The sequence below is a fragment of the Neovison vison genome, chromosome 14 (assembly GCF_020171115.1).
Source record: "Neovison vison isolate M4711 chromosome 14, ASM_NN_V1, whole genome shotgun sequence".
In the NCBI taxonomy this organism is placed as follows: domain Eukaryota; kingdom Metazoa; phylum Chordata; class Mammalia; order Carnivora; family Mustelidae; genus Neogale; species Neogale vison.
In genome coordinates, this window is record NC_058104.1 from 32,890,339 (window position 1) to 32,903,057 (window position 12,719).

The 12,719-nt window shown below is 47.0% G+C and overlaps 1 protein-coding gene across 6 annotated transcripts in view; it reads right to left on the bottom strand.

Moving 5' to 3' along the window:
- ARHGAP17 (Rho GTPase activating protein 17) overlaps positions 1-12,719 on the bottom strand; it is an 85,252-nt gene continuing 72,533 nt past the window's right edge. For 2 of the 6 annotated variants that reach the window (XM_044233573.1, XM_044233569.1), the window contains 3 exons: positions 12,128-12,291; positions 8,217-8,837; positions 1-905 (listed from right to left, as the gene is read on the bottom strand). In XM_044233573.1, the coding sequence (XP_044089508.1) occupies positions 775-905; positions 8,217-8,837; positions 12,128-12,291 (916 nt within the window). In that variant the 3' untranslated portion in view covers positions 1-774. Of the gene's footprint in view, positions 906-5,296; positions 5,346-7,042; positions 7,079-8,216; positions 8,838-12,127; positions 12,292-12,719 lie in introns of all 6 variants that reach the window. The other 4 variants (XR_006382320.1, XM_044233571.1, XM_044233572.1 and 1 more) reach the window with 4 other exon arrangements.

The window sequence follows — 12,719 nt, forward strand, 5'->3', positions numbered from 1 at the left end:
TAAAGTTTTCATATAAACCACAGAATATATTTAATTCAATTAAACATGAAACTAGAATAATGTTCGGGTCCTTATCAAGTAGCAATTACATTGTTTAAAAAAAAAAAAAAGAACAGTACATTTCCTTCTACATTCTGGCGATCCAACAAGGCACAAGTCACATCCAGCTTGCTGAGGTGACAGATCCAGCAGTCACCATCAATGCTCACGGGTTGGAGGGGATTGGGGAGGGACGACCATACTTCATACAAAACGATTCTGCAGCAATGGTGAAGGAGAAGAACCTCCCTCCTAATATATAAGAATGAAAGTCCAAGTAGCAGGAAGTAGGCGATTTGCATAATGCATGTATTTTATTAAATAGATTGTTCACGCACTACTTCTTCTTCATTCCAAATTGCCTTTTGTGCCACCTGCCTCAACGGCAGTGACAAAGCTTCCTAGGCGCGTCTCGGCAGTAATACTCCTTCCATTCTAGGTACTTCTTTTTTCTTTTTTTCTCTTTCTTTTTAAAATTTTTTAAAAAAAATTTTTTTTGGCATGATTTCTTTCCCGTGTAAAGAAAACCAACTTCTTCAAAGACACAGATCATTCAGCTTAAAGTGTCAGCCTCCACCTTCTCCTGAGGCTGTGGGAAGGCAAAGGCCTGCATGCCAGACCTTCTTTTTCCCTTCACTGAAAGCTCTTCACTGTTTGGGCTGCGGAGAGAACCATGCACCTGCCCGGTTCCGGGCTCCACAGTGGAAGGGGGCGGGGCAGGGGGCGTGGCTTTCTTCACAGGGCGGTGCTTTCTGTATCGTTGTCTATATCCAACAGAATGCGTCCGGGCAGGTCTTTGCTGGCTGAGTCTGAATGCATGTCAGGAAAGGTGCTGCGAAGCGGCTCTGAAACTCTAGCACTGGTGTCTGGACAAAAAACAGGAGACATGCTGTCAGCGTATGGTCATGCTCACGAGGCCGCTCGCCGGCGCTCTAGAAGAGAAGCTGGACAGTCCGAGTCAGCCCATGCACACACACTTTCGCTCACTAAGGCACCGTCAGCCCCTGGAAATTGAGTCAAGCCTCTCAGACCCCAGAGCAGCTGAGTGGCACAGGCCTATCTCCTGGTTCTGGTGGCCCTTCGCAGGAGCCCTCGGACAGGGCGCTCGTTCTGCCCGATGAGAGGAAACCTCATTCTTTGCACCAACACGCTAGCTAAAACCTCTTCACAAATCTGGGCTGTGTGACCTCACAGGACAGAGCCCCTCCTCTCGGGCCCCGGAGTCCGTCCTCCTGTAATTCATGCTATGCCAACCCCAGCGCCAGTGACATTTTGCGCTGGGTCAGTCGGGGCTGAGGGGCTGTCCTGTGCCCTGTGGGATGTTGGGCAGCCGTCCTGCCCTTCATGCATGAGATGTCAGTGGCAGCCAGCCCTCTCACCCTCACTGTGACAAAGGTGTCTCCAGACATGGCCAGATGTCAACCCCTGGGTGACCATCACTGGAGTAGATCACCAGCCTCTCACAAATACCGATTTTCTCTTCTCCTTCTAATACTTAGACTCCAGTTTCTTTTTCGTGTCTTATGTTGGCGGGAATTCCTCTAGCAAGAGGGCAACCGGAATCCTCAAGCCGTCAGTCCCTCACTCCTCAAAACCCACAAGAGACATCTTCACCTGTCACGGACGGCCTCTTCGTGAGGCCGGAGAGGCTCGGATGCATTCATTCATGAATAAGTACTTACTGAGTATCTACCTGAGACAGCACAACAATGAACAAACCAGACCCAGCTTTAGTGAAGTCGGGGGGTTCAGTGGGGGAGATGGCCCCCCGATCAAGACAGAATCATTTGTTTCTCCAGTAGGTGTGTGTTTGAGCAAACTGTGAGGGCCTGGTGAGAGGTTTTAGGACAGGTGCAGGAGAGAAGGGAGAGGTTCAGATTTGCTGTAGTTTCACGTTGCTGGGCTAGAGCGTGCTGGGAGTCTCCCCAATATGTTTAAGAATTACTCATAATTTCTCTTTCACTTGTTCCTTCTCCGTGCAGGCTGGGGGCACAGGCATGTGCGTTCGGTGGGGGGAGGGGGCTCACTGCTTTGAGACTGTTTCCCGCTCGTGCACAACCCTACAGTTCTGAGCTGCAAGATCTATCTACTACCTTTTCTCACAAGGGCTCCTGGGTTGGAGGCCCCAGCTCTTCAGGTTTCCTGTGCACCACAACTCAAGAGAAATTTCTAGATGTGTGGAGGTGCCAAGGTGTGAGAGGGTTCAAGTGCTGAATGCACTTGACAATTTCAGTCTTACGATAATGGTAAAACCAACTGAACTGTGCTGAGTTGCAGTGTCCAGTGGTGCAGTCAAGGGAAGGGTGGGCTGTGTGCACGGAGCAGGGATCCCAATGTCTCAGACTTGACCTCAGTAGAAAGGAAGTCACGAAGAGCAGGGACTGTGTCTGTCTAGCTCAGGGCATCCCCAGCACCTAGAACAGTAACTGCTTAATAGCTGAATCTCAATAAATGTTGTGGCTGGCCAGTTGGACGGGTAAATGACAAAGAGCCCTCTAGCTCTACCATCTTTCCGATCCTCCCCTCCTACAGCCTCAGGCAGAGAAGTCATGTCTCCAAAACAAGACTGGTATAAGAAATCCATTGCAAATTCAATCCACAACCCAACAAGACAGATGGTGCAACCAGTCAGTGTCTCTTTTTAGCCCAAAGAGTTTATCAGAGACTATGCAACTGCCATGCCTGGTGGGGGACGCGTGATGCAAAGGTTCTATACATGCTGATTAGATTTCTACCTGTTAATATGTGGATTTCCATGCAAACCAACACCAATCAGCCACAGACCCTTTTCAGAGGACAGATCCTTTTCCTTCCGTCCTTTCCATCACATATAATTTCTGGATTTGCACTTTCCTGAAATTCTCTTTATGATGAATACACAAAAATTCTACAGTGGGGGGGAAGAATGTGTGGTGGGACCATAAGGCCTCCTGCCTGCTTCCCTGGTTTGCCTGAGGTTGGCAGATACATCATTTCCCAGCCTTACCCCCTTGGCCCTTACATGAACCATTTTTATTTTTTTAAAGGCAGCTGAGTTTATTTTTATTTATGATTTTATTATAATTTTAAAGTTTTGGGGCACCTGGGTGGCTTAGTGGCTTAAGCCTCTGCCTTCAGCTCAGGTCATGATCTCAGGGTCCTGGGATCGAGCCCCGCATCGCGCTCTCTGCTCAGCAGGGAGCCTGCTTCCCTCTCTCTTTCTCTCCCAGCCTCTCTGCCTACTTATGGTCGCTCTCTCTCTGTCAAATAAATAAGATCTTAAAAAATAAAGTTTTAAGGAGGTTCCATGCCCTGAACTCATGACCCTGAGATCAAGAGTTACCAGCTCTACCCACTGAGTGAGCCAGGCTGGCTAAACCATGTTTAAAAAGAAGACAGCAAATCTGTTCCCACACAGGAAGCAGGAAGAATCAGTGTGTGTGCAGAGCTAGCTTTCAGAAGGAGACGACTCTTCATCACGGCGGTGGCACCCCTGAGCAGCTACCACACACCAGACATGGTCCCAGGGACTACGCACACAGCATCGTGTCAGCTCACTGGCCCTCTGTGAAATGGCTCCAAAGCAGCACTAGTATAACCAGTGTAGAGGTAAGAAAGGGGGACCCTGAGAGACTCAGCTCCTCACACAGGATCAGAGCCAGATGGGCTGGACCCTGGAGCCTGGGTTTTCACTGGTGTAGTGCTCTCCCTCCGCCCCACAGGACTTTGTGCGTCCGCGGGTGAGGGTCCTGACAGAGCAGACAGCTTCTGAGGATATAACGCAGGAGTCTGGACACTCTGGTTCATTGTAGCAAAAAGGGGGGAAAGGTTATTTTACAAAGATTCTAATATTTACCTTGACATGATTCTGATGTTTAGTTACTAAAAATAAACTGCAAGTAGAAGCAGAAGCCACTGAAATGTCCAGCTCTGAGCAAAAATCCGTCTGCTTAACGTTAGACATGCATTGGAAAAGATGGGTTGTTAAAACTCCATCAGAACATGGGAAGGAGCATAGAATGTAAGGTGAAATTTTAAAATGCAAGATCAAAATCTATATATGCAAAATAGTTAGAATCATACACTCCCTGGACTTCTAGGGGGAAAAAAAAAACTAGAGTAGAGAAACAAATAGAATACAAATAGTGCCTTCTTATGTCTAGTTTCTAAATCTCCTTCAATATCCATGGTTAGTTTTTTTTTTTTTTTTAATGCGTGTCTTTCAGGATATAAAAAGAAGTTAGTTTTAAAAAAGAACACCGTGAGAACTAGTGGAGTGTTGAGTTTGTTTAAGGATGATCCCGAGAGCAATACGGCGTACCGTTGTGCAGAGGATGGGGGCCTCGTGGATATTCTCAGACTCATGAAATATCACAAAATATTAAGAAATGTCTTTTGCTCCAGAGCATTGTCTTTTTAACCCACAAAAGAACTGGGAAAACCAAGCAGTGCATCAGAATCTAAATCGGGGGCAGGGGTGCCTGGGTGGCTCAGTGGGTTAAAGCCTCTGCCTTCGACTTGGGTCATGATCCCAGAGTCCTGGGATCGAGCCCTACATTGGGCTCTCTGCTCGGAAGGGAGCCTGCTTCCTCCTCTCTCTCTGCCTGCCTCTCTGCCTACTTGTGAACTCTATCTGTCAAATAAATAAATAAAAATTCTTAAAAAAAAAAAAAAGAATCTAAATAGGGATGACCGGGCCCCAGCCCTAGAAGGCTGTGTCTGGACATATGAATTTTTAAAGCGCTGACATATGACTCTAATACATAACTCTGAGCATCTATTTTTTTTCCCAAGATAAAAATGATCATCAATGGCTAATGTTTACTTAAGACTCCGTGTAAATTAAGAACTGAAAGATGTTCTCTTATTTTATCTGATTTCACCCCTTCAGAAGAAATTCTCCCAAGTGTCACCCTCTTACTCATCAGTCAGGTCGTGCCTTGTCTGACGTTACACAGAGCTGCAATTCTAATTCAGGCACATCCGAGTCTACAAGGTCCTCTTTCTATTACATCTCAAGCCAGCCCGGTATAGACAAGAACAGGAGTGAGAGAAGTAACAGGGCCAGCCCTTGAGCACCGGACCCGCTGTGGACGCGCTTTGTACTCAGGGTGATTGACAGCAAGCATGAACGAAGCCAGCCTCCATTAGTACATGCACTATTAGTAGGGATACAAGCAGGCAGGGGGAGCGTGCCCAGTTAGTAACAGGCATTAGTGCACAAACATGATCATCAAGTAGCACAAATGCTTTGGCCAATCAGGTGCCTTTTCCTTACCATTAATTATTCCAATTTCAGTTCTTACTGAACATGGCAGGTCATACATCTAAATTATTTAATGAAATGTTGAAATTAGAACACTCTTGGCTAGAATCTATTACTTTAAAAACAGCAAGATATAAACTCTCTTACTTTCGCAGCTAAAAGCCTGGTCGTGTTTTCTACAGTAATGACCAAGAAGAGGTTCCAGTGACATCAGAGTCCCGCCGTTCTCCCCGGGCTGCAGCTGAGCTGGCCCAGGTTGGCGGCCAGAGGTGCCTGGCAGTAACAGTCGCCCCCAAGAGTTTATCTTAAGCCCCGGGCCTTAATTCTACTTTTGGGGGATTAATTGCTCTAAACAAATACCCTGTTTCTAGGAATCTGTCCGTGGTCTTCCATGTAAAAACATGATGTCGCCATAAAGAACCACCTTCCTCGGAAGTTATGTTGAAATACCCAATGGCCGTATCCAGGAATGGTTAACAATAGAGGATTCATGAGCCCTAAATGCTGGCCTTCTGTGTGTTCCTGGGGGCAGTCCAGGCGATTTTAAGCAATTGAAAGGTAATTCTGCAATACAGAGGTCATTGTGGTGACCTGGAATTTCTTGAGTGTAGGAGAGTTCATAACATAGATTGGTTTTTAAATACTTCACTAATATCTTAAGGAAAAGTAGTTTTCATATAAAATCTCCCTGACCTGATAATTATAAAGTACAGAGCCTTATGGGGTTGTACTGGGTCAGTAAGATGGCTTTCTGGAAGAAAGACACCTGAGCCGAGAATGGTATTAAACAAAAGACATGATTCTGGTTTGTAGTTTTCTGTCAAAAAGAGGGAAAGATCTAGGTGGAGGGGAGAAGTTTGGGGTGTCCCAAGTACTGACATGTTGATTTGGGCTTAGTGACTTCACTCTTATACATGACTTCCACACCCTGTCAGGCAACCCCAGGCTTCTCTGGGTTATAGGGAGGGGGGAAGGGGACTCACCCCCATGCCCTCCTCCATGTCCTAAAGGTCACACTCTAGTTTCCCTTTCTGGTTTCTCCAGAAAGTCTTACTCAGACCAAAGCTGTGAATACTCTGCCGAAGTAGCCCACCATAGGTTTAAGGCTCAGCTCAGCGGATGAGAGCAACGGTACCCTTAAAGAAAGCCTTATGGTGTCCAAATGCGGACCCAAAGGCAGGATTTAGATGAGCCTCACAGTGGCCCTGGAAAAGCTCATGTGGTTTAAGAAAGCAAAATGTAAGCATGCTGGAATGCAAAGGAATTTAGTGGGATCTTTGAAGGAATTTTTTTTTTTTTTTTTGGTCTTCAGAATTTCCAACATCAAATTAAGAAGCTCCATGCAGTTAACTTGCACTTAAGATACAATTAAAAAAAATTAAAGCTCAAGACACAGGGAACACAATTTTCTGGGCTGACTGCACCCGAGTCCTCTTTGGTTGGAAGTGATGAGCCAATCAATGAGAGGTAAATCCGTGAGAAGAGCAGAACCCTTTAGGAAAGGCTTACCAACAAGAAAGAAGACACTCCTCCTATCTTACGAGAGTTGCTTGAAATTGGGTTCTCAATCTACGGACATCTACCTTTTGAACTGCGAGCACAGCAGTTCAGCATAAGGAATTTGTCTAACGCTACAGAACGGTGGCAGGGGCCTCAAGGAGCTGCTCCTGAGCACAGAGTCACAAGCACATTTGCAAAACACGGCTAAGCAGGAGCATTTGGAGCTGTGGAGCGAGCTGCTTGGGGGTGGTTACAGACCTTAGTCCTGGGAACCTTCCCCACCTGTGAGGGCATCTATTGGGAAACAAACAAACAAACACACCAATATGGCTTTGTTTTTCAAAAGTAAAAGCTGGAGTATCATCAGAAATTATTAACCATTTATAATAGTGCATTTATGCAGTATATTCCTGAAAAAGAAATAGGGTTATCAAAAGAAAGACTAATTGGTTAACCATCATTATTTGGGGTACCAGTCTGGGGGATACCATTGGCTCATTTCAGCAGAGAAGATGTGTAGTACAGCTGGTCAGCCAAGAGGTATATTTCAACTTCTCTAAAACTAGCTCCACATAGGAAATTTAAAACTAAGCTGTTGTGATTCAAAGCTCCTAACTGCCATTTTAAAAAACACATTAAAAAACCCCCCATCTACCCCATCCTTAAATCAAATAGTGTATTAGAGCCCTAAGGGTGGAACTTTTAAAAGAAATCATAATTAACTAAAATGATCATGTTCTAGACTGCCCGTAAAAAAAAATACACCCCATTAGGTAGCCCACAGAAACGTATACAATCATCACTACCTGAAACAGGTTTCCACGGGAATTATGGGAAATTCTTGATCCTTCCCTCCCTCAACACTCAGGACTGGTGCTCTGATGTGCTCACGCCCAAGACCTCCCTTCCTGGAGCATCCAAATGGGCACAGATCACGTTTTTTAAAGTTATGTCTGAAATGTTTCATTTACTATGAACATTTTTAGCTTTAGAAGGAAGGTAAGTATCTTAATGGGGAATTCGCTAAGAAATGAATTTCATGCTCACGTTGTACAATACCTTCCACTAATTAGATCATTATACTTGGAAAAAGGTAAATGTAGATAGGTCTTAAACACATTACTATAAGTCAGAGGCCAGCCAACTTCAAGGGCCAGGTATTAAATATTTTCAGGCTCTGTGAGCCAAATACTCTCTGAAAGGTCTATACCACCATTACATTAGCACAAAAGCAGCCAAAGGCAGTTTGTTAACAAATTAGAATGGCTCTGTCCCAATAAAACTTTATTTACAAAAATGGGCTATGGGCTGGATCTGGCCAGTGGGTATAGTTTGCTGCCCCTCACTGAAAACCAAGGCCTAAACGAAAGGGGAGAGTCTGGATGCAATGTAGTGTGGAAGGGGGAAAGGTCTGAGCTGATTTCTCACTTACCCGTGACTATTTTGGAGGCAGTGGGAGCAGCATTGGTGAGGGTACCATCCCCAGCCGAGTGGGCACCAGGAGGATGTGGGGGTGGAGGCATGCTGGGTCGGTTCCTTGGCTTTGGTACTGGTCTTGGTCTTGGTAAGGTTCCGGTGTGTGGCTGTGCCATCTCGGGATTACTCACCGCCTGGGTCTGAGAAGCTGGCAGGCTGGGGTTCTGTTTTCCTAGAGGTGGAGTACTGGGGGGCGTTGGAGTCTGGGGAGGGGTGTGAAGCGGCTGCTCAAGTCCAGGCTCACTGGGCAAAGCCACGGGCGCGGGCGGGCCCTGGCTACTCGGTTTGCTGTGCCCCAGCAGCGCGGCCTGCGTCGGGGGCTGCGGTGGTGGGTGACTGGGAGCTTGTATCGGGGACAGGCTGCTCGAGTACCTCCGGGGTGCAGAAGGCTGAGAGGTGGTGCAGGGCTGGCCGGGGGCCTGGCCCACATGCTGGGCGGGAGGAGAAGGGCTTCGCGTGGTTGGCTTTGGTGACAGGCTGGGTAGGTGCTGAGATGTTCCTGGAGAACTCTGGCCCCCGGGATGGCCAGGAGGTGGGTTTCCTGGTTTCGGGGGCGCAGGAGCAGGTTTTTTAACAGCTGCACAAAGGGGGAAAACATCTTTCAGTGAGTAAAGCCAGCACCGCCTTTATGAGGTGAATCTCACAACAGCTGATACCGGGCTCCCAGTGGAAGGATGCGAGCAGGAGGGCATTCACCTCTGTGGTCTGCCTCCTCCAAGGCCCCCGGGCCAGTCCAACCAGGTGAACAGCTGCTGACAAACGTGAATTGAGGACATCCTTCCAAATGCCTGACTGGCCCTCCCTGAAAGCTGTCAAGGCCACGAAAACACAAGGGAGGACAGAAACTGTCACGGCCCAGAGGAGACTCAGGAGAAGAGGTGGCCGCATGCACCGTGGCCTCCTGGATGGGAGCGGGCCCGGGACAGAACATGGCCCCTGGTGGAACAACTGGTGAAATCCGAACAAAATATGGAGTTTTGTCCATAGTAAAGCAGGAGGGCTGGTTTCTGAAGGGTGACAAATGCACCTTGGGGACCTGGGTCATTAACAGTCGGAGAAGTGGGTGAGGGGCATTTGGGAACAACCAGCACTGCCTCTGCAACTTCTCTGGAAATCTAAAATTTGCTCAAACAAGAGGTTTACGGTAAAAAAAAAAAAAAAACAAAAAACACAACAACAAAACAACCAAACCCTATATACATACCGACCTTTAGATCTTTAAAGACCCATTGTTTATTTTTTTATTTTAAAAATTTTTAGTAATCTCTACACCCAGTGTGGGGCTTGAACTCATGACTCTGAGATCAAGAGTTGTACGCTCTGCTGATGGAACCAGCCAGGTACCCCAAGGTCTGTCATTTGAAAAGTTTAATATGAAGAGAACTAAGTGAAGGGGGCAACATCCCTAGATGGAATCGATGCTCTAAGGCCACTGAGCTGCCCACTTGTCAGTGTCCTGCCCGCCTGAAGAATCAGGGAGAAGCAGGAGGAGCTAGAAGAGGGTGACCCCCAAGCATGAACTGATCTGCCTATATATGCACCATGGCCCCTTGCCTTAAGCCGGCTTCTAGAGGGCTTAATTTTTTGTTTTTTAATAACAGAAATTCTACCAATTCTGGAATCATTTGAATTAGCAGATATGCTCTGGATAGAAGTACAAGTAAGTCTGGAAGAGTTGTCTTAGCTAGATTTCTCTAAGGAGGGATGAAGCAAACCACTACCTTCTCCATACCAGCTGAGATCAGCGTCAGGAAGGGGGTGAGGGGTCCAGGGGGCAGAATTTGGTACTGAGGAGGGTGAAATCAAAAACACGGAGACCTGGTTTTGGGAGAGATGGGCGGTAAGGGGAGACACTAGCATTTTTCAAATTGTACGGAGATCCTACTAATCTTCCCGAAAAGCAATAGGGAAATTAAGGAGCATCACTTACCCCACATCACTAGTACCAAATTAGGCCCCTTACATAAACTGAAGTTCCATTTAAGTCTTGCTTAAGTCCCATTAGCTCCCTGCAGGACAGGCATTGTTATACCCATATCATGGTAGAGAAAACTGAGGTTCAGAGAAATCAAATACTTGCAAAAGATCACACAGCCAGTAACTGGCAGAACAGAGGCTCACAACCATGTTCTATGGACTCCTTGGTCTCTTTTTCAGCTCCTTCCTCCTTCCTACACTGGCTGGCTCTCCACTTACAGGGCTCAGAATTCAAGAATGAAAAGGGTATAAAGTTGGTTCTGCTCTGCTGGCCTAGAACTTTTGACCTTGAACCCTGGAAGACCTTTACCCACAGAAATAACTATGCAGCCGACAAAGAAAGGACTCTTTGGAATAGGAGCCATACTCTGGTTACCATAAGCAACTTAAAAAGAAAAATGTCTTGCTTTCTATTCTGAGTGGTATTAACTGTAAATTCACACTGAATAAAAGACCATTCCTGGCATGAAAGGGAATGAGGAGAGGAGGCAGGGGAGTCGGGTGCCAGGGCCATGGGAGAATGGTGGACCTTGTCCAAGACAAAGCAACAAGGTAAAAAATTAAATTTAAAAATTTCAGATCAAGGAAAAAATGCCCTGGGAGTAATGTGACAGAAGAAGACTCGGTGAGTCACGGAGACGGGGCTGGGCTTCAGTCGGAGCGGGACAACAGGGAGGGCTCACAGGGTGGCTAATCTCTGAGCTGTGACCGGAATGCTAAGGAACCACGTGTGGAACAGAGTCGAGAGCCCAGAAATCAGTCCGTGGATATGCGGCCAGCTGATCTTGGACAGGGCACGGAGGACACACGATAGGGAAAGGATGGTTTCTTCAACTGGTGGTGCTGGGAAAAGTGGATATCCACAGGCAAAAGAATAAAACTGGACCCTTATCTTACACCATAAATAAGAGTCGACTCAAAATGGATTAAAGACTTAAACATAAGAGGGGCGCCTGGTGGCTCAGTTGGTTAAGCATTTGCTTTTGGCTCAGGTCATGATCCTGGGGTCCTGGGACTGAGTCCCACATTGGGCTCCCGGCTCAGCGGGGAGCCTGCTTCTCCCTTTCCCTTTGCCTGTCACTCCCTCTGCTTGTGCTTTCTCTCTCTGACAAACTTAAAAAAAGAAAAAGGGAGAGGGAAATGAGGTCAGTGCATCCCAGGAACAGAGAACAGACCAGCAATGCTGAAGCTTAGGGACAGGGGCGTGATAAGTGCAGGGCCGAAAAGCAGGTCCCACCACACACGGGGGAGGTCTGCACGGAAGCCACTGGAGGGAGAGTTTCAACAGAGAGAGGACACGATCTGCCGTGTTTTAGCACAACCTCCCTAACTGCTGAGCAGAGGACGGTAGGGATATGGGTGGGAACGATTCAGATCACACAGCATTCAGGACCCAGAAAGCCCTGACCTCAGTCTAGAGGTTACAGTGGCTGGCAGATCCGCAGAACCTGGCTAGACAGAGGCTGGGGTGGTTTCCAAGCAGAGGGCAGGGTTGGAATACCAGATTCCTGGAAAACTGGGAGCACTGTTTACAAGAAACAACTTTTTGTTTGTTAGGCTTTGTGGCTTAAACATATTCCTAAATGCCTGCCTTTCAGCTATTAGTTCACTTCCTTTTAATAATTTTGCTCTTAAATGACTGGCTTTTCTGCCTGCCATTTTTTTTTTTTTTAAAGTAATCTCTACACCCAATGTGGGGCTTGAACTTGAGACTCCAAGATCAAGAGTCATGTGTTCCTCCCACGAAGCCAGCCAGGTGGCCCTCTCCTTGCTATTTTGTAACAGACATGGAGATGCTCTCTTGCAAAGCCTTGCACCATGAATCCCTGCGCTAACCCAAGAAGTCTGCACATCCCTCCATAAGGGGAAGGAGTAAAAGTGGCTACTTACCTCGGCGCAGAGTGTGCGGGCTAGGGCCTGCGGAATTGTGCCCTGGGCCGACAGAGAGCTGATGGGAGCCAGCTGTGGTCTGGGCCTGGTTCTGGCCAGTGGCCATCTGATTGCTGTTTCTCGCTGGGGCAGGGGCAGGTGCGGGGTCCTTGGGTTTTGGTGGACTACAGAAAGCAAAAGTCGAGTTAGATGTCAGGTACTCCCTGCGAAAGTCAGTCAGCATGCTATCAAAACACCAGATTCCACCAGTTTACACTTCCACAGGCAAGGAGGGCATCAGGAATTTTTGATAATTTGCACTGGGTCTGCAAAGCCACTGTTTATTTGGGGCCACACAGAGCTAAATATTTTAGGAGATTCACTGCCTCCATTGTCTTCTAGCTATTTTGCTACTTGAATATCATGAGACACGCCAATTGATAGAGGCCAACGAGGAATTTCTAGTTTGCTTGTACTTAAATTGGGCAGTATTAAAAAAACATGAAAGGGCTTCTGGACTTCCAAAGAACGAGATATGACGCACACAGTGTACAAAACAAAGCAAAGCTGTGGTGAGATCCCAACAGTCTAAATTATAAAATGCTTGGTTATT